At 41.0% G+C, this 21,733-nt stretch overlaps 1 protein-coding gene and 1 long non-coding RNA gene across 8 annotated transcripts in view; one reads left to right on the plus strand and one right to left on the minus strand.

The window, feature by feature from the left end:
• The window catches only part of UNC5D (unc-5 netrin receptor D), a 536,791-nt gene that overhangs the window by 456,920 nt on the left and 58,138 nt on the right, over positions 1-21,733 (plus strand). For 5 of the 7 annotated variants that reach the window (XM_037831350.1, XM_037831351.1, XM_037831354.1 and 2 more), the window contains 3 exons: positions 10,171-10,356; positions 13,055-13,432; positions 17,844-17,928. In XM_037831350.1, the coding sequence (XP_037687278.1) occupies positions 10,171-10,356; positions 13,055-13,432; positions 17,844-17,928 (649 nt within the window). The remainder of the gene's footprint in view (positions 1-10,170; positions 10,357-13,054; positions 13,433-17,843; positions 17,929-21,733) is intronic. The other 2 variants (XM_037831353.1, XM_037831356.1) reach the window with 1 other exon arrangement.
• Positions 1-21,733, minus strand: part of LOC119530158 — a 59,249-nt gene that overhangs the window by 27,377 nt on the left and 10,139 nt on the right. The gene's annotated exons all lie outside the window — the stretch shown is intronic.

The raw sequence follows: 21,733 nt of genomic DNA on the forward strand, positions 1-21,733 counted from the left end.
GATTTTGCTTCCATATATTCATTTGTACTCATTCACCCAGTAGATACTTATTGCACAACTCATCTATACAAAGCCCTAGAGTTGGCCCAGTGAGATGTGAAGGGAAAATAATTTCTTCCACACAACTTCAATACAAGATAGACAGTGGAAAGTGATTTGAGAAAAGAGGTGAGGAAACAATCAATAATCACCCACTCGGTGACAGGCACTCAGTTAAAGCCCAAAATGGATGCTTCTGAAATCATGTCCCCCACAGAATGGTCTGACTGTGTCCTTGAGGTCTGAGAACTGGATGTGGCCTCTTCTCACTAATTTGCATTTCTTTCTGTATCTTTTCCCAAATGACACTGGCTTCATCCATAGTGGAATCATTTGAGCCTGGCTATCCCTATCCTTTATCATCGTCACAAAGTTAGGGAACTCCTTGAAAGATATAAGGTCTGCACTGTCTATTGGACATTCTCTTTCAGGCTGTGTAGACTTGAATAGGACCTTAGACTGTGGCTTTGGCAAAAACCTGTTAATTCTCAACAGACTTCTGGGCTGTTGGATAATGGCATTAGGGTAATGGCCTTGATTCTGATCCTCTAGCCACATCCTAAAACACATTTTTTCCTTATTGTGTCACTCATTTACCCCATTTCCTGCTGATTATTTTCAATTACATAAATACAGCACTTTCCACAAATTACATGACTTGCTTTGTCCTTCTGAATCATTCCTACTATGAGTCAGTTCAACCCATACCTATGTACAACATTTGTAGTGTTCTTTTGCTTTCAGTTTTTTTATTGTCTAATTTTGATATCATCGTCATGCTGTCACTGACTCTGCCCTTAATAGACTTGATGGAATTTTGTTCAAATATGTCAAAACACAGCACAGAAAATAGATGATAGGTCAATATGTTTTTGCATCAGAATAACCCAGAGTACTTGTAAAAAATATGGATTCACAGGCCATACCCCTTGTTCTAGTTTGCTAATGCTGCTGGGATGCAAAACACCAGAAATGGATTGGTTTTTATAAAGGGGGTTTATTTGGTTACACAGTTACAATCTTAAGGCCATAAAATATTCAAGGTAATGCATCAACAATCGGGTACCTTCACTGGAGGGTGGCCAATGGTGTCCGGAAAACCTCTGTTAGCTGGGAAGGCATGTGGCTGGCGTCTGCTCCAGAGTTCTGGTTTCAAAATGGCTTTCTCCCAGGATGCTCGTCTCTAGGCTGCAGTTCCTCAAAAATGTCACTCTTATTTGCTCTTGGGGTGTTTGTCCTCTCTTAGCTTCTCCGGAGCAAGAGTCTGCTTTCAATGACCATCTTCAAACTGTCCCTCATCTGCAGCTACTCTCTCAGCTCCTGTGCATTCGTCAAAGTGTCCCTCATGGCTGTGGCAAGCTCACTCCTTCTGTCTGAGCTTATATAGTGCTCCAGTAAACTAATCAAGGCCCATGCTGAATGGGCGGGGCCATACCTCCATGGAAATTATCTAATCAGTTATCACCTACTGTTGGGTGGGCCTCATCTCCATGGAAACACTCAAAGACTTACAATCTAATCAACGCTAATAATGTCTGCCCCCACAAGATTACATCAAAGAACATGGCGCTTCGCTTTGGGGGACATAATACATCCAAACTAGCACAGCCCTATACCTGTTAGCGTATTCAGAGTTTAGAGAGCTTATATGCTCAATTATCAGAATAGAAAATTAAAGCAGTTTACTCAAGGCCTGGAGTTCAAATCCTGCCCTTTTAGACTATTTTCTATTCTGTCTTCCTTGTCAGATGGACAAACCTGTCTTTGGCATTTCAAAGATAGAACTGTCAGATAAAATACAGAATGTCCAGTTGAATTTGAATTTCTGATAAGGAATAAATTTTTAGTGTAAGTATGTCCCAAATGTTCCAAGTATGGAGCATACTTATACTAAAATATTCATTGTTTATCTGAAATTCACATTTAACTGGGTAGGACTTTTATTTTCATTTGCTAAATATGGCAACCTTGTTAAAAGGAGGAAAAAAAACATGTCCAGATGTGTACTATCAAGACATATTTTATTAAATAGATGACTCCTATTGCCAGCCATGGAAAAATGGTTAGAATTGAAGCAGATATAATGGAGAGTCTCTTAGGAAAAACAAAAATATGAGCAAAAAAAAAAAAGTCTGCAGAAGTACAAAATCTACTAAAAAAACACGTGAGTGATCACATTTGGCCAGACTATAGGATCCATATAGATAAGAAGTGGGTGAAAGGAGTTGAAATAAGGGGTGGGGCCAGAGCATAAACCATCTTGAGCAGTAAAATAAGTACCTTGAGTACACTCCATAACTACTACAGAGTCTTTGAAAGGTATTGCAAGTGGCAGTGCCAAAACTGTGTTTTGTAAGATGAATCTGCTTGTAATGTGGTGTAGAGTGATCAGAGCCTGGGGGCATATGTGCCAGGAAAGAGGGGGACTGTACGAGGTGGGTGCCAACTGGGCTGTGTGCTCTTAGAAACTGAAATGTGAGAGACACTGGAGATAAAATCAGTAAGTCCTGTGGATGATAGAAAAAATCAAAGATGACTCTCATCTCAGGCCTGGATACTAGAGATATCCATCCCGGATAAAGGGAATTAAGGAAAAGAAAATATTTGACAAGATAAGAATGATGAATCCATAAACCAGAAGATGAATTTTGACCAAGAACTTGACTTTAAATCCTATATATAGAACTAGGGACAGGTAGGTGAATCCAATTTAAAGGACAGGTTTTTCTAGAAGGAGACTTGGCTGTACTTGTCTACTGCTGCAGAGCAGTGGTAAAGAATAAGACAAAGAACAGTGGTGCTGATAGAGTGGTTTCAAATGTCCTTGAGGAAGTAGCAGTGATTTGGGCAAGAGATAGACCTTAAAGGGCTAAGGAAGCAACCAAGATCTAGCAATAGGAGACTTAGTTAAATGCATTATCATATAGCCTTGTGATGGGCTAGGTGCATGTAAAAAGAAATGAAATAGGCCTGTATGTTCTGATAAGGAAAGGTGTACAAGATATCGTAAGTTAAAAAAAAAAAAGCAAATTGCAGAAAAGAAAATATAGTATTGAGCATTTAGTGTACAAAAAGAAAAGGGAAAAAAAAGTATAAAGGACATTTAGTTTTTTTTTTTCTGAAAGGAATCTCAAGTTAGCATTAAGAGTGTTTACTTTTGGAGAAAGGGTAGTTGAGGGGAAAGCTTTCTCTTCATCTTGTAACTTTCATGTTTTATAAGACATTTTCTAAACATATACAAGTATTCCTTCTATTTATTCTTTCTTAAAATTTCAACCAGGAAAGGTTTTAACTGGTTACAGGAATTATGGCACATGTATTAGGAAATGTTTAATGTTAAAAAAATGTTTAACGTTCTTTTCAACAAAGAGCAAAGCATTCGTAGACATGGAGAAGAGTGCATCTTTGAGAAGTTTATCAGAGACTAAGCTGAGGGAAGGCTTTGGGGAGAGAAGATTAGAGAGAATAGACTATGTTTTCAGGCAGAGTGCCATGCTCAGGTGTGGAGAAAGAGTTTGAAGATTCAAGACCAAAAGGGAATAGTGAATGAGGCCAGGCAGGTCCCTGCTGAGGCGGGAGAGGGCTGAAGCAGAGCTGGCCTGACACAGAAGAGGAGCAGCTCTTTAGGGGAGAAGGAAAAATGTGTGAGGGGCCCTCTCCTTCATCTCTCAGGAGAGAGTTCATATAGGATGGCCTCCAATTTTTTTTTTTTTCCATAACAAAGAGGGGCAGATGAGAAGTTGGGGTCTTGAAGGAAGTGAGCGGAGTTGAGGGTAGCCATTGTGATGCCAAATATTATTTGGCCCCAGGAAATGAATATAAAAATCACTGAGCTGCAAGGAAGGCCCAGGTGAGGTGGCGGGTATCAGTCTTTTGACGATATTGGCCCATATCCTCTGTGACTTCCTCCAGCAGGGCGAGTTACCCTAGGTACGGGCACAGAGAGAGCAGAGAGGAGAGGAAAGTAACACAGTGTGATGGTTAAGTGGGTTGGGAATGAAAACAGATGTGTGTTCAAATCTGGCTCTGCCCTTTTCTAACACAAAGCTCTGAGTAAGTTTCTATCTTAACTAAACTTTATATGTTATTGTCTATAAAATGAGACATATTTAAAATGAGAAATATTCCTTAAAGATTTTGTTGGAGGATGAGGACAAGATCACATCTAAACGTCTCAGTTAGGGTTCCTCCTATAAAAGGCACTCAAGCAGGATATTGGGAGGGCGGGAGGTTAACAGGCTGGAGAAGGAGTGGCCAAAAACATAGATTCTGGAGCCAGACCACCTGGGATTGAATCCTAAATGTTCCACTTACCAATCATGAGACCTGGGGCCAGGTAAGTAATTTCTCTGCCTCAGTTTGCACAGCTCCATGGGGAAACTGTCATAGGGTTATGGAAGGATTAAAATGAGTTAGTAAATGTACAGTATACCAGAACAGTGCCTGGTATACAGTAGGTGCCATTTAAGAGTTTGCTATTGTCATTAATTATAACAATAAAACAACCACCACCACAAAAACAATGATGAAGTTTCCCAGGGTGGGAAATTAGAGAGGCAGAGATGAGATTGGAGAATGGGATGTGAGATTCCAAGCCAGGCAGATTAATTGAAATTGCTGACCATGGTGGACCATTTAAAAGCTATTCTGAAGGGTTGAATTAAACAAAACAAGTTTTTCTTCTTGGGGAGAACAAGTCTAAACAACTCCAACAATAACTATATTGTATCCTATTTTATCATACTTCAGCATGCAATGACATATTTTGACCTGGACATTGTGTATCAGCAGCACTGCTTGTGCTGAGATGGTTGATTGGATGGCTGTTGCTTGACCTACCATGGAGTCCAGTGCGATAGCTGGCTATTGAGTCTTCTGTTTGTGTTGCCTCTCAAAGCCTCACTTTGTGAATATTTATCATGTGTATTCCTTAGGAATTCACAGTCTCTCATATACACCCATTCAAGTCCCCCTTACCCCCACTTAAAATGGGAGCAGTGGTCATTCTGTGACATCTAATAAGAAATAAAACAGAATGTCTTCTGTTTTGAAAGGCACTTGCCATGCCATTTTGTTTATTCTGGGTACCATATTCTAAAGCTGTAAGGTAGAGTCTAATCTGATACACAGTTAAGCTCACAACACGGGAATGGAGTTAATTTTCCTTTAATAAGTGGCATTAATATGTCTTTAAGTGGTGAGGGGCAGGTAAAGACAGAAAGGAAAACCAGGTAAACAGCCCTTCTGTTTAGGCCTTTGGGGATATCGGTTGCTCTAAATGACTAGCAGTAATTATAATTCATAAAGCCATCAAAGCCATTAATACCTGTTCCTAGAACTTCCTCCAAATGAAGTTCGAAGTGGCTTTGAAAGGTCATTGAGTCCTACTCACCAGTTTTGACCAATAAAATCAAATAAAATAACCACAGACTATTGTAAAGTCATGCCGTTTTTTAGAGACTTTCTTGAAAGTAGATTTCACCATCTCCCTCCGAAATACTGTCCGGTTTTTAACAACCCTCATTGTAGAAAAGGTCATTTTAATATCTATCCAGAGTCCCAATTGCTATATTAAAAGACCATGTCCTTGTTAGAGAGGAGAAAGTGTTGGTTACTAGCTTCATCATAAATGAACAGCCATTGAATACCTACTGGGGCCCAATCCCTTCTTACAACAACCCTTTCTGCATTAAAGATCACCACAAAGTCAGTTTACAGCTCTTATCTCCAGGTCAAATGAACCTAGAAACATTTCCTCTAGAGGGCCCTGGTTTATTTATTTGCAGATCTCTTTATTTGCTTTATTTGCAGACTCTCTGCAGAAGTTCCACCCCCCTCTCTGCAATGAGCACATTTCTCCTATCCATTCTGACTAATATTCAGTACAAGAGATTTCTCAATTTTCTGCATGTGTGTGTGTTTTAAACTGTAGATTATATGCAACAATCTTTTCTCCCCCTCGTTGAGTCCTTCCCAGCTTTGCCTAATGCTGTTGAGGCTTTTAGTTAGAGGAAAAGAGGGATGAGGAAAATGGAAAGGACAGCAGTAACACATTTACAGGCAGAACTGTTTATAAAACAAAGTTAGAGGGAAGTACCCTGCGTCCACAAGAAAGCAGAACCTCTTGCTCAGTGGGGTATCAACGTTTTTGCTCAAAATCGCTTTCAGCTGACAAACCAGCAACACTATGTGTATGTAAGAAAGTGGATAAGTTAGAAAAAAAACAATATATATATATATGAATGTTAACAGAAAGAGCATCCCTGCAGCAAGTATTTTAAAATCAACCTGAGACTGTGGGTCCTTTGATATTTCTCTTTTCACAGTTTGAGGTCAGGCAAATAATCAATAAATAGTTGTGCCCAATGATTTTGCACATTTCTGCAGGACGTGATAGAGAGATTACGGTTTTGAAGAGCTTAAAGCAGTTAGGGAGAACACACCAACTCACTGGCACTCAGATAATTAACAATAAAAGGTACTATTCCAAGTGGAGTTTTAAAGACCGTAAGTGATATAGGAGTTCAGGAGATGTAAGGTTGGCAGGCTTGGCTGGGTGGCTCAGGGCAGAGTCACTTTCTTGGTGGGGGGGAGGGCAGGGGGCTTGGGCTGGCACCATAGATGGGTAGACATGGAAAGGGCTGGATACCTGGTGAGGGGGTGGTATTACAATGGCCAATACACAGGGCGTCCACTTAGCAAGTAAATTAGCTAAAACTGAATTTGTGGTGTTTGGCAATGTAGCAAAGGGGCATTATTAGCATGAGAATGGAGATAGAGAAAGCTGCCAGGCCCTGGGAGGTGACTGTGCATGTGGTCATCTTGCTAGAGTGACTCTCCTGGGAAGGAGCTATGGTAGCTTGCAGAGTTCTTTTGATAAGAGTTGAGTGTGTGTTTGTGTTCACGGATGCCCACACACATGTATGCACTGGCTTTGCAGTGCCCCTCCTATTGCACATGTGCTCACACACACTACATGCAACTTTGTTCCTTCTCCCTTGAAACTGTGCTGGGAAATGCAGAACTCAACCTCAGGTAGTCCTGGGGCCAGACACAGAGAGAGAGTACACTACAGCTTTCCTAAACACACAGATACACTCAAAGGGAAAACCAACACTAGCTCCTTCAAAAGAAAGTTTAGAAAAGGCCAGAGCAGAGGAGAAAGAAAGAAAGAAAGAAAGAAAGAAGGAAAGAGAGAGAGAGAGAGAGAGAAAGAAATGAAGGAAGGAAGGAATGAAGGGAGAAAGAAAGAGAGGCAAAGTAAACACAGGTAGATAAAGGAGAGAAGACAGAAACCAAAAGAAAAAACTAAAGAACAGAAAGAAGAAAGAAGCACAGTGATCCAACTTTAGAAGAGTTTGAGCTCTAGGTAAGGATATCTGATTAAGTCTCTTGAGACATAAACACGTGGCTTTGAGTACTTGTGCAAACCTCTGCACCTGCCCCTGGAATTCCAGAATCTCATCACTGACTTGACTCTCACTACTTTTAGGCAGGAAATGAAAAAGGATATGTTATATCCTCGGTTAATTCAGCCATGCATCCTCATTCCAATCACATGTGTGGCCCTTAACAAATGTTTTTGGAATTAATGAAATTATTATATCCTGAATCTTTTAATTCCCAGGGCAGATTGTTCCTATAAAATAAAGACAGCTTTGATTAGCTTTCTATAGGAATCTCTCTCCACCCACTCCTCACTTTTCATCAGACTGCCCCACCCCCCGAAGTATCGGGGTGAGCCTTCGAAGGAGTCACTGCTCTCCATCTAGTTCTTTCTGGTCTTCCTTCAGCCTTCCTCCACTCCCCAAAGTCCCTTTACTCATTTTCAAAAATTCTGTAATTTAGTATGTCATTCCCTTGGCTAAGGTCAAATAGATTCTGCAGATATTCCTGGAAGGGGAAACCCATTGAGCCATACGAAACCTTTATACCTCAGTCTGAAGGAACAAGGAGGCAGTGTTGGCATCTGGAGGGAGAATCAGAATTCTGGTTACCTGGGAACATAAAGGACAATTTGGGAATCCAGAGAAGCAAAGACAGCGTGTCCCTGCTGCTCAGTAGGTTTTTGTCTCAGGGTGATCATGTCCAGTGATGTTCATTTTCAGCAGAGGCACTGCGCCCCGGTCGTCCTCTTGGCTGCTGGTCCTTCCTATTTTAGTACACGGGAAGCTGAGGATGTCTTTGTCTCTTCTCTGCCAACTCAGCAACAGAGCAGCTGCTTTCAGTAAACCGTCAGGCTGTTTCTCTGTATGTGTGCAGTTGCTGAGCAGGTGTGTTCTCCCCAGATGCATCTTTTGGAGGTGAGAATGTCATCAGTCCGTGGTGCCCAAGGAACTGCAGGGAAAGGAAACAAAAAAAGCTAATTGGTTTCCATCCAAAGTGTCCTTGATGCTCGTGGAACCTCGGCATGGTGCATCTGACGTGTTCTCCGTCCTCCCGCTGCTTTGGGTGTAATTCTTCTATCCAAGGAGCTTAACTTGGGATGAATAGAGCAGATGGTGGGTGGGGGCTCCTCATCCCCTACCCTCCCCCCCGTGACCTGGGAAGACATTGGAACCCTGAAACCCTGAGGTTGGCATCAGTTCCACACCCATGTTTCTAGGGGCCTGTGAAATATGCCTTCATCCCTGTTCCGCTTGTGTTTGCACCATCAGGAAGCTGGAACTAAAGTCTAATCACAGCATTTCCCAATATCCAACAGGCTGTCCTGGTTGTTAAAAGTGTCTGATAAGCCTAAGACCTCTGAGATACTGTTCTTTTTGATGGCTGCGTTCTCCCTTGCAAATTACTTTTATGTGTTTACTGCCCTATTACTGAACTGGTTCTGCTTGATCTCCTTGTTCACTCTTTAATTCAGTAGCACCTTATTTTACAGTCCACTAACTTTGTTGAAAATAAATTCACTTTACTTGCGTGGTTAGTATTCCTCATTTGATATCATAAGTACCGTATTAGGGTGCAGTGAATGCATAGTAAGTGCCGTGCAATTACAAGGAAAAATATGATGGGTTTATTTTATCCCCTAAGCCCAACACAGGATGACATAGTAATTACGTTGGGACCTATTAAGTGTACTGACCACATAATCTGTAAGAGGACTAATTATGTAGTTTAGCACTTGCCACCTTCTATTTCCCCACACTTCCAAGATTACACCTGTTTTAGGATTATGTGGTCTCGGAGAAATCTCTTATTCTGCATTGCCTTAGCCATTGTGAATCCGCATCAGGAATGAAAGAAACATGCCCAATGTCCATGTAGAAGAAGAGCTGGAAAGCAGCTACAGCATGTCTTGGGGAATGGGGAGACACCCAAATTCTCTATTCAAACTAACGCTTTTATTTTTGCTTTGCCCATGCATTCAATAGGATGGAGTAGGAGAGGTATGGGAGAAACAGCATGTACCCCCCAGAGTCCAGTGCTCTTCCGCAAAGAAGTATTAGAGTCTAGCATTGAACTGCTGCTAGAAGACATTTGCTCTAGAGATAACAGAACCCTGCACCGTGGTTCTGCCTATTTTACAATAAAAATGCTCTCCTGATGACTGGAAACCCTAAACTGAGGTTGTCCATGTTCTCTCAAACAGAATGGTCCATGCCAATGCTAAACTTCACTTTTGTGAGCTCTGGTCTGCAGTCCCTTAACTCATAGACCATCTGTTATCTTCTCGCCCTAGACTGCTCTCTGCAAATGCATGTGCCCAGGCCATATATAAGCAGGGCTGCTCACCCATCTCTTGTCGTTGTGTGTGGGTCTCATGTCCCCCTCAAATAAAAGTAAACTAAGTACTTTGCACATAAAAGGGACTTCCTAAAATAGGTAAATTAAGGAGCTGTCTTTTTTTTTTAACTAGAAATATTTTCTTTGCAAAATTGATTCCCTTCAAGAATCTAGTAAATGGTAAGTTATCTTAAAGCAATTAAGATATTTGACTGGCATCCCTTTGATATATTCAAAGCATCTTAGAAATGTGATTATTGAGCAAAAGGGAGTACAACTTGTAGTTAACCACATATGCCATTTTCTCTGAAATTCCCCAAATCCAGTAGCCTTTCCTTCAGTATGCCAGGGTGGCTCTTTGATGTTGTGCCCCCAATGGTCACTTAGGATTTCTCTTCTTTCTTTCAGGCATTGACAGTGCCAGCGACATTGCTCTGTACTCGGGTTTGGGTGCTGCGGTCGTGGCGGTGGCTGTCCTCGTCATCGGCGTCACCTTTTACAGACGGAGCCAGAGTGACTATGGCGTGGACGTCATCGACTCTTCTGCTTTGACAGGTGGCTTCCAGACCTTCCACTTCAAAACAGTCCATCAAGGTCAGCAGCTAGACCCCACCACAGCCCGTCCCCAGGACCCTCGACTACGCTCACACAGGGCCAGCACTCTCCCTGACCCTGTGTGAAGGTAGCTCGTGGTCCTGGGAGCTGCTGCCAAATTGTCCTCACCTCATGGGAGACCCAGCCTCCAAGAAGTGGTCTGTTGAAGTCCACAAGTACTGCAAGGACTAATGGAACTCAATTCACCATTAGGAACATTGTAAAGAAGCATTTCCAGCTTAGATATGGGGCATTTCACCTTTGACGTGCGGGTGACATCGCTAGCCATTTTATCTCAGGTGATACAGCTTTCTCTTTTAAGAAGTCCACCTTAAATGTGAATATTTAATTTAATTAAACTAAATACTGATTATGCAAGACTGGAGGACACCTACTACCTCACAACCTCCCAAGTATAGTCACCATACTATTTATTAGGTGGGGTTCTTTTTGTGACTCCTGTTTTAAATAAGTCAAAGGACTTTAGAGGATATATGATCAGTCAGTTAGCTAGGGAAAAAATGTAATTCCCAGCCCTAAATTGACTCTCAGCTGTTGGCAGGTCCAAGCAATCTTTTGTTATGAGGGAAAGGAAATCTATCATGTCAAACAATAGTAATACTCATTTTCGAAACAGAGTCATTTAATCCTCTTCTATGAACCAAATCTATTCTTGGTTGCAATGTGGGGATGAGACACACGCAGCCTGCATTTAGAAAAAAAATGAAACCATCTCACTTCAGAGGATAAACTTTTCCACTTTGACCCTCGTCATCAGTGTCATCACCTTTATTTCTATCCATTGTGCGTCAGCGGTGCCTGTAGCAAAGACAAGCAGAAGTCTTACTGCTCAGTAGTGACTGAGTAGAGACAAAGCCCAGAAGTGGTATCTCAAGCGTGCTAGAAAAACAAATTGGGAGATGGCTGGAAGGAACACAGGGTTTTACACCTCACCAGCTATGGGAATCTAATCGTCAAGTTTCTACTCACCTGCAGATAGGGATACATCACATATATTTGGGTCTATAATTTAGCATTATGATTTAATTAGGAATAAATCCAGCAAAGAACTGATTTGATGCTACATAGGAAACTAGAAATATATTTCCATGAAATAATAAGACATCAATATCTTAGACTAGAAGACTTGAAAACAGACAAAATGTTGTAGTACAAGAGATGGTAGGAGAGTCTTTTAAGAGTAGCCAAAAATTAAATTTCAGACAGTGAGGGCTTGAGATAAAATAGCCAGGAGATTCTAGGCTGTGAGTTTTCAGGTCTCAGTGGAAGCCCCTGTGCCAAAAACTCTTTTAGGATGGGGGATGGTTCATCAAACCCACTCCTTGCCTGACAAGACCTTAAACAAGAGCAGGGCTGTAGAACTGTAGAACTCAGTGCCGTTCTATTAAAAAGCACGGCCGCTCAATTTGACCTGCCTTGGCACGGTAGCCTCCAGCAGGAAAAAATGCACCATCAAGGAGCCTTTAGATCTGCCATGTTATTTCATCTCATTTTGAGCCTCATCGTCTGATTCTGGATTCTTAGCACATCAGAACAAGAGGTGGGAAAAGTCAAGGTTATAGATTTCCTGCTGGCATTGCTACAGATTATGAAAATGAAAAACAATAGAGGCTGATGAAATACAGTGTGGCCTAGAATTGCAACATTTCCAAAATTATCATATTTTGAACATTTTTTTTTTTTATCAGGCCCAAAGGAAAATTGTTTAATACAGTTTGGGCTTCAATTTGCGATGTCACATTGATGGACTGATATGGGTGGGAGGTTTGGGACTGAGGGTTATTTGGTTATTTACTAATAAATGAGATTGCTTCATCCCAAGAAATTATCACAACATTTCTTTTTAATGTTTGGCTTTAAAAAATTGGTGAGCCCCAACAGATGGCAAAGTCCAATTTCTCATGTTTTTGCAAATCTTCCTGTTTCATTTGTTTTGAGAGAGAAAGGAAGCCATTCTGAGCTGTTCCCCACGTGGAATCTGAGTCCCTCAGCATCCCTCGGTGGGGTGTCTTTCCCCTCTCGGAGTGACATATGCATTATTAGTGCATACTGGCCACTCGGACATGGAGCAATCTGTGGGGTCCCCTGGCCCTTCTGATCTGAGGACACACCATGTCCTCCCCCAGCCCTAGCAACCACTCACATTCCCTCGTGCCATGAGCTGGAGCCGATATGGCTCAGGTTTTAAACAACAGTGCCTCGTCATCATGTCCCATCATCTCTTGCCATTTAAAATGAACAGATGTTATTTTTGCTCCAAACAGGATTGCAAAACATCTTTCTTTTTTGTGTGTGCTATTTTTTTCTTTTATGCTCTTCTCTTTGCCAGTTAAAACAAAAAAATCACATGAACAGTAGTACCTGAGTTAGTTGCCTGACAGAATGCCAGAAATACTTGTTTTGAAATGAGAGCATGGGAGGAAATCTGGAAAACATGATGATTTTGATCAGGGGCACTTAGAGAATTCACTGTGAAAAGCAGGGATCCTGATCCTTGGATCTCAGACCCTAAGGAACAGCCGATTATACCTGCCCTAGTTACTGAAGGGTAAACTAGAAGAGCTCACTCAGATGCAAGCAACTAACAACCTTAGAGTTTGTTGTGCAGTGACTAGATGTAAGCGGTAATGGAGGTGCCTTTTAGTTTCTGAGTGACAGATCATTTTTCTTTTTCCAGGTAACTCCCTGCTCCTGAATTCCTCCATGCAACCAGACCTGACAGTGAGCCGCACGTACAGCGGACCCATCTGTCTCCAGGACCCTCTGGACAAGGAACTCATGACAGAGTCTTCACTCTTCAACCCTTTGTCAGATATCAAAGTCAAAGTCCAGAGCTCCTTCATGGTTTCCTTGGGAGTGTCTGAGAGAGCCGAGTACCACGGCAAGAATCATTCCGGGACATTTCCCCACGGAAACAACCGTGGCTTTAGTACAATACATCCCAGAAATAAAACACCCTACATCCAAAATCTATCATCACTCCCCACAAGGACAGAACTGAGGACAACTGGTGTCTTTGGCCATTTAGGGGGGCGCTTAGTGATGCCAAATACAGGTGGGTGGTAAGTGTGTGTTTGTGTATTTCACACTCGTGCAAACATTTTATTCTTGCACAGTTACGTCCCATCAGATTCATGCAATGCTGGTGGCCTTTCCCTCATCAGAGCTACAGCAAACACGGTGCTCCATCAATCTACTTGGTTGACACAGCAAACCAGAAGCGATGCTGAGATCAGCTTTTGCATTCTCCATCTCAGCATGGACTGAACACTCCATTTGATGCCCTGTTAGAATTGATAGCCATATTTGTTCAAAAGGTTTGGGTAGTCCCTAGAGTTTAAATCTATTTAAAATGAATCCCCTAGAACATGATAAAGAAGCACTGAAAACATTCGTTAACATAGACCACGGTCAGGACTGACAACTACAATGTTTATACACAAGCACCGTTTATGCACTGGTAGATAATTTAGTGAAATGACACTCAGAGTCCAATTTCATCAGAAGCTGACCTAATAAACTTGGTCAGTCTCCACAGATTTTCCCATAATGCCACTTCAAAGTGGGTAATGATGAGAGATCATTGTGCTGTTGCTGCTTGCTGTTTTGAATTCAAACTTCAGTTCCAGGGCAATGTCAATAAGCACAGTTAATTCTCGAGTATTTTTTCCCTCCTTTTGGTCAGACGAGAGGTGATTTTTTGTATGTTTTGGGAGGATACTTAAGATGTGCAGGCCAAATCACTTTTGAAATGACCTTTTTTCAATGGATTTGTCTTCAAAGTTGCTGTCTAAGACCTAACTGGATGGCAGAGGGGGTCGAGCTCTGATTTCTGAGCAACGAGAATTAGGTAAAGAGCTGAGTCACTGCTGTAGTGACTGCTGAGAGCAAAAAGAGTCTGCTGGATTTTCGGGTGTTATTAAACAACAGGTAGCATCAATGCAGAGCCATTGGGGTCATAGTCTGTGGCAGATTGCTCTCTAGGGTGATGCTAACCAACCTGTCCAAATCAAACATCTCATCTTATAAAATGAAATCTGTAATAGGGCTAGTCTGATGTTACTCTTCAACTAACTGAGCCCTCTGTAAGCTTGGTGATTTGAAACAGAAATTGTTTTCCGGTGAATATTGTCTTGCTCTCCTAGACCAACTGCTTCCTTAAAAAAACTCCATTTCAGGCAAATGGCACTCCAAATATAGCCCTAATAATGATTTTGTTTTTTTAACCATCTGGTCCTATAAATCTTTCTTGGCCAGTGTTTTAGACACAGTAAGGTTCTTGATTTAAACGTGTATGAGTATCTGTGTGTGTCGAAAGCCTCCCTTGTGATAATTGGCAGAGGAAGGTGGGAGATTTTGCAGAATGAGTCAGCCAGCTATATTTACCAAGTACCTTCTCTGTGAAAATCCATATACTGGGACCAGGGGCTATGGAAAAAGAAAAGTAAAAGTCACAGCCCCTGCCTTCTCAAATAGAATTGGATACACAAAACAGAATTATTATATAAAGCTGTACTTTGTGTTATTGCACATTTCTCTCTTCCCTAATTTCAAGCTCAGTGCCTGACATTTAGGAGGCTGTGAGTACTTATCAGTTGAATAACTCAGCCAGCATGTCCTCTCTCTCTTCCCATCCTCATTTTTCAGGGTGTGTGTGTGTGTGTGTGTGTGCGTGTGTGTGTATACATGTGGTAGGAGTGCCAGAATCAACCGATTCATTGTCATTGGCTATGTTTGGTTAATGTTAATCAAAGAAAATGAGGAGATGAGGTCAGGACAAAAGAGAGATTTTTCCTTTTCCTCCCCTCTGACTTCAGAAGTATCCAGGCGGAAAGCTAAAGGTTCTGATAGGTTGTCAGTGATGCCCAAAATCATTGTGAAAGGGGCATTTTTCAAAGCTCCTCACAAAGAGCCCTGGACAAGATTGAAACTGTTCACTTGGAATGAGTTTGAGGAAAAATAGAGTGTGGGATTGAAACATATTCTGTGTTACTTGCAGACCATAAATGCAAAAGATGCCCTAGGGAGCTAAAGTGTAAAAAAGCAAGGCATGGAAATGATTGTTCTAATGCCATCCATCCAATGTTATTGCATGGTGCCTGGCAATGATTTCTCAAAGAGGATGGGATGATCTCCACACTCCAGAAATCACTTATTATGCTAAATAGGAAACAGGAAACTCAGACAGGTGGTTCTGTTGTCATATCAAATAAAAGGCTGTCAGGGTAGCAGGTGGAGTTTGGAGAGAGTGTATTTTCCTTTAATCAGAGATAACTGGTGAGTGACATATTGAAAATGCGTACTTCTTTAGGGGCTCATAGGCATAAAACTTTCCCATAGTACCTCTCATTCTTCATAAAACATAACTTCCTGCCACCACTACCCTTCCTTCAAGATCTCTGCCTCTATGTTTGACTATCTTTAGTCTCCACATACAGGTTGCATGTTTGGGTGGGAGGTGGAGGGCGTGTCTGAAGGACAATAATACAATTTCTGACTGAAGGAAAGATAATTTAAAACTCCAATGATCCTGTAGAATCAGGCTGAATCTAAGAGTATTATAATATGAGAAGTAAATATGAATAATATATGGGTAATACATGTTATGAATAATGTTTCAGTCTAATTCAATAAGGAATTAAGCTGACTTGAAAAGAATGAAATGTAATATACATCACAAACAGTTCTTTCTCAAATATCCACACACATGTCTATTCCAGTTTGATCTGGGAGTTGACCATCAGGTCTTGATGATCTACACAAGAAAGCATGTTTCAGAGCCTGGCTTTTTACTAAGAATTTTGAATCCTATTCATTTATTCTTATATTCATGGTATGTTTATTGAGTGCCTATTCTACGTCATAGGCTTCATGTTGTTGATGTAATATGTTACTTGATGATAGGCTCCTGTGCTTCTGTCTCTGAACAATGGGGAATGAATGCCTTGTTTCTTAATGGTAGCCTGAAAGAGAAACAGCAAAGAGGAATGCTATGGCAAACTAAGACTAAAAGAGAAACAGCAAAGAAGAATGCTATGGCACCATGCAATAACATGTCTTTAGGGTGTCATCCAAACCCACTGAATGCCCTGTGTGTTACAACTTATGCTCAAAAGCAAGGAAGGATGGAATAGAGGCCACTGTATTTGGCAACTACATTTAAGGAAGAATAGGAAATGGAAGGAGGAGCCTGATTAAAGACCCCTGAGTATGGCAATTGCAGTTCTCCTGTAATTGATAGTAAGGTCCAGAATCTAAATGGATCTCCTTGCTCAAAAGCTGTACACAGATTCTTAGTGCTAGTGAGAGATACGGACGATAACTAGCATGTTACTGAATAATGCTCATAAACGTGAATCACAAATAACTTGTTTTGCAATGCATCTTGAATTCTCTGACTCTACAGCAGCTAACAGGCACACAGAAGGATATCGGTAAAGCCTGCCACCTCTAGATTTAAATTATCATCAGCAACCTGGAAGCTTTTGGTGCAATTACATTAGCTCTAATGAAAGGAGAAAAGGTGAGAGCTTCATTATTCAAAGAATAGGAGGATGTTCTGAGATTTTATTTTGTAAAGATCCTACTGGGTCCCTGTTTCATTTCTTTTTATGAACAAGACACTGCATACAGAGAATCCCTGCCCTCTCTAGAATCTTCTCTCTTGCCCAGAGTGAAATATTTACTTCACAGCATTCAAGATGAGAGAGGGGCTACTTTAAATGCAGTGGGCTTTGGTTTGATGTGCCTTCCTTCCCTGCAGTGTATGATTTTACTGAACAAAGGTTACTGGATTTTGCAATTTGACATTGACACGAATATGGTTAAGTCACCTCTATCTTTAGCCCTTTCTAGTTTCTGTTTCCAAATTTAGGACCAAATACTGTCTGCACAACAACTTATAAGGTTCCTAAGCTTATTGGATTTTTTTATTTTTATTTTTTCCCTCCAGTTTCCTTGAAAAATTGCAGTGCTTCATTGAGTACCTCACTAAATTTACTCTCAGGTGCACAATTTGTAAGACTCTTTCATCCGGGTTTTTGCAAAGTGTTAAATGGCTCACCCGTCATCCCAGGTATCTTTTCAGGAAATGAATGGATAGAGACAAGATAGAGAAATGCATTTTTAAAATTTGGAGCAGATTAACTGATGCATTGATAACTTGTATATCCTCAGCTATTTTGATAGTGCCTGGTCTTTGAGCACTCAGTCTTTTAAAAGAATTTAAAAACACTGAAAAGGTGTGCAAAAATGCTTATCTGAATACTCACAAATGCCCCTCTTTATGTCACTTTTATAGAACAATGCTTTTCTGTTTACTATTTTGGACTTTATAACCTTTCTAAGGAATGAGATTTCATAAATAACTATGAGAAGTTCCTTTGTAGTGAGCATCTGTAATATTTTGAGGTGCTTCAAGATAACTGGAAAAGCTTTGACTAACCTCTTGGCTTTTTCTGTTTTAGGGGTGAGTTTACTCATACCACATGGTGCCATCCCTGAGGAAAATTCTTGGGAGATTTACATGTCCATCAACCAAGGGGAACCCAGGTGAGAGAGAGAAAGATGTTAATAACATCTTAAATATGGATTGGAACCTCTGCAGAAAATCTTCTGTTATTAAGATATGAGGCATAGTAGCTCTTAGGAAGCTACTTGACTATGTAGAAGGAAAACCCACTTTCATAATTATCAGCTAAAATAAAACATGCAAACCTCCACACTTTTTAGGCCACTAGAATCTAAAGAACAGACACCAGTGTAAAGCAGGGAACTGTTAGGCAAGCCATAGCCAGGGCCCTCCATAAGAGTTGACTGTTTCACATAGTCTTCCCCTCAAACAAAGAAAAATAAAATCACTCCTGAGGGCACCCTCTGGTGATAGGCATTATGTAAACACATAGGTTGATTAACCTATGACCCCTTTAAAATCATCCAAAGACCTGCAGTGGATGGAGAGACAATTTTTTAGGCAGTTTCCCTCGATGTAAAAATATGTCTAAGCATCAATAGCTTTCGGGTCTGACAAATAGCAGCAGCATTAAATTCAATTACACGAACAAATACAAATCTTGTCACATACTTTTTTAATGAAAGGAGTTGGTTATTTTCTTAGCACAACTATAATATTTGTGGAAATGTCGCCTTCCTCCACATAAGATAAACCTAACTCCTCTTTAGAAAGCAGTTTCTCTCATAAACTGGATATATACCTCTGGCATTTTTAGTCACAGCATCTTGGTTATTTTAGAATGGACTTTTTTGTTGTTGTTAGCAAAGAACACGTGAAGGAAAAACACTGGAAGGAGAAGCAGCCAGAGAACAGATGGTTTTAACAGGTTTTGATAGCTATTTCTATAAAAGAATTTGTTGGTGCCCCATGGTTTTCACTTTACCCTCTATGGGGTTTGAGAGGACTGGAAGGGAAGGCTCTGCCACTCAGTTATTGGAGATGCTCTTGGAGGATTTGTAGGGTGTGTTATGTTGGGCCCTCATGTCATTTCCTTTGTTCAACAGAGCTAGGTTCTCATGATGGACCCGAAAAGAGGGTGATGTCTGAATAGCTCCATATGGCAAAAGGAAGAAATTATGACTCAGAGAGGTTTGAAGAGTCTACTCAAAATCCCAGATAAGTCAGTTAGACCCCAAAACAGTCACCTCTGTTATCCCTTTGGTTTATTTACAGGAGAAACTGCATCTTTTTGAAACTGAGGTCATGGTCCCTTATGCATATGCTTTTAGGCACATCTTCCTGCAAATAGCAAGCACGAGGCAGAAGCCAGTCAGCCTTCCTTGCCATGGCGACCTGGAAACCACCCCCACCCCTGACCACCCTTCACTGCAATTGCCAGTGACTCTTCATTTAGCTTCCTTCTTTTAAACCCATCTCCAGTGTCTTCCACCTCAGTATGTGAGACCCAACCTAGCTCTCTTTCACTTTTCAAAAGCTCCTCATATACAGTTTATGTCAATCGCTGTCTCTTACTAGAAGCTTCTTTTCCTTAGGTCTGAGCCAGAATGTGCAAAAAGGCATCTAACCTACAAGGACTTAAATAAAATGACTCAAAATAGCAGAAAGGAATGATCATTTGGGACATCCTACAATTGTAAAATAACAAGAAGAAATACCTAAGCACTCAACAAAGCCCACAGACTTTGAAAGACAGGTCTGGCCTAATTGGCCAGGTCCTGTATTATCTCTAGCTTTGTGTGTCCCATGCTAACCAACTCAATTTGTTCCTCTGTGTCTAAGGTGTGAGTTCATTACCACTGTTTAGGATGGTGGAAGGAAACAGAAGCAGTTTATCCAGACTTGAGATCTATGCAGTGTGCATTTTCCTATCAAACTGAGAATAAAACAAAATTGTAGGAAGCACGTACTCTTTTCTCATACTGCTGAAACCTTCCCAGATGTTCTCATCTCCGAAGGAAATGACCAGTTTCTATTTAGCTACTTTGGCAATCCTTACTCCCTTTTGAGTAGCTTCAAACCAATAACAAAAAGAAGAGCACTAAAAATAGCAAATGCCTTTCTGCTACTGCTCCTACTTTGTTCTTTTAAGTTGGGGTGAATTTTTTCCACCCCTGCCTGGAGGCTGCCAGGATCTGAGTTCCTCAGTTTTTAATCCTGTGATTAATCAGGAAAAGCCCCTTAATATAGCTATTCTGTGTCATCCTTTCTTTGTAATGTCACTTGAAAACCCATTTTCATTTTATTCTGTAGGTTCTGTCATCCTGAACTTGTGCTAAAAATGAGGCCCATTTTCCTAAAGTCTGTAGAGCTGGAACAGCTCCACCCAGTTTCTTTCATCTTTGCCTCTGGGGCCAGCATTGCTCCTTCCCTTTAAGCTCATAGGTGTGAAAGTTGGATTTACTGCTTCTCCATCACTGCCACACACACAGAATATAGTAGGGTCTTCCAAACAACATCTTTTGCTGCATTTAAGTGAAGGTCTGTTCCATTTTCCTATGGATGATCCATTTCTGCTGCCCCACTCTGCTAATACATCCGAGGTTATTAGCAGAGTGATGATTTCGTAGAACTGTAACTGATAGAATTGATCCAAGTGCTGTACCAGATTCCTGAGGACATCGCTGTGTGAAATGAATAAAGACTCCAAACAACACCCTATATTCACATAGTCTCAGATGGTTGTACTTTGATTTTAGTGAGCTTTAAGTGGGTTGTTCAATGTCTGGACTGAATGTACCCTGTCTGTCCCTGGAGAGCCCAGTTGTGTTCCTGGCAAGCCTCAGAAAAGGACACTCTGTCCTTTCCATCCGGTGAAACAATATCACTTTCTTTTTCCATCATCCTTTTCTCCATCTATATTTTCATACTTGAATAACCGTCTTAATGAATTTTTTTCTTTATTCTCTGGCAGTCTGAACCTTTAGTAACCATAATGCTTAGGAAATCATCTCTGTTGGCTTTTTGTACATACATATGCATTAAATAGTTAGATGAAAAGGGTTTGCTTCCTTGGAAAAGTAATATTCACTTCTATATTGATATAATTTACAGAGTATGTTCACATGCATATGGCTCATATTATTTCACAATAATGTTTTGAGGAAGGGGATTTTGTACCAACAAAAAAAGAAACAGAAAAACTAAGGATCCAAGTCTCTAAGACACTCTCCCAAAGACATGTTACTTAATGGCAAAGCTGGGATTTAAACTCAAGGGATCTAACTGCAGTTCCAGTGCTCACATACAAAATGATTCCACCTTTCCTCGAGGTAGGAGGCTTTAAGGGAACAGGTTTCTGAAGTTGCCTTCCAAATCTTGGTACTTATGAGGAGGTAACCTCCAGAATAACATGGTAGGGCCACCGAAAGTTGGGCAAGGCAGGGTCAGAGTGCCTGCTGGGTGTTTTCTAGAGGCCAATGTGGATAAATTGCTATATTTCACATATTGTAGAACCGAGAGGAGAAAGACTGGAAACATGTCTCAGTCCAGTGCTGAATCTTAGTAGACACCACATTCAGAAACATAGGACCTCAGTGGCAATTAGGAGTGTGGGCTCAGACCTTTGAGGCTGTGGGTCCAAGTCTCAGCTTCACTGCTGTCCATGTGACTTTAGATAAGTTAACGAAACTCTTTGTGCCCTTGTTTCCTCATCTGAAAAATAAGAGGAGGTACCTACCTGTTCTGGTTTTCTAATGCTGCCATTATGCAAAACACCAGGAATGGGTTGGCTTTTATAAAGGGGCTTTATTTGGTTACAAGTTTATAGTCTGAGGTCATAAAAGTGTCCAAACTAAGGCATCCACAAGAGGATACCTTCACTGAAGAGAGGCCAATGGCGTCTGGAACACCTCTGTCAGCTGGAAACACACATGGCTGGCATCT

This window comes from Choloepus didactylus, chromosome 3 (assembly GCF_015220235.1).
Source record: "Choloepus didactylus isolate mChoDid1 chromosome 3, mChoDid1.pri, whole genome shotgun sequence".
NCBI classification, from domain to species: domain Eukaryota; kingdom Metazoa; phylum Chordata; class Mammalia; order Pilosa; family Megalonychidae; genus Choloepus; species Choloepus didactylus.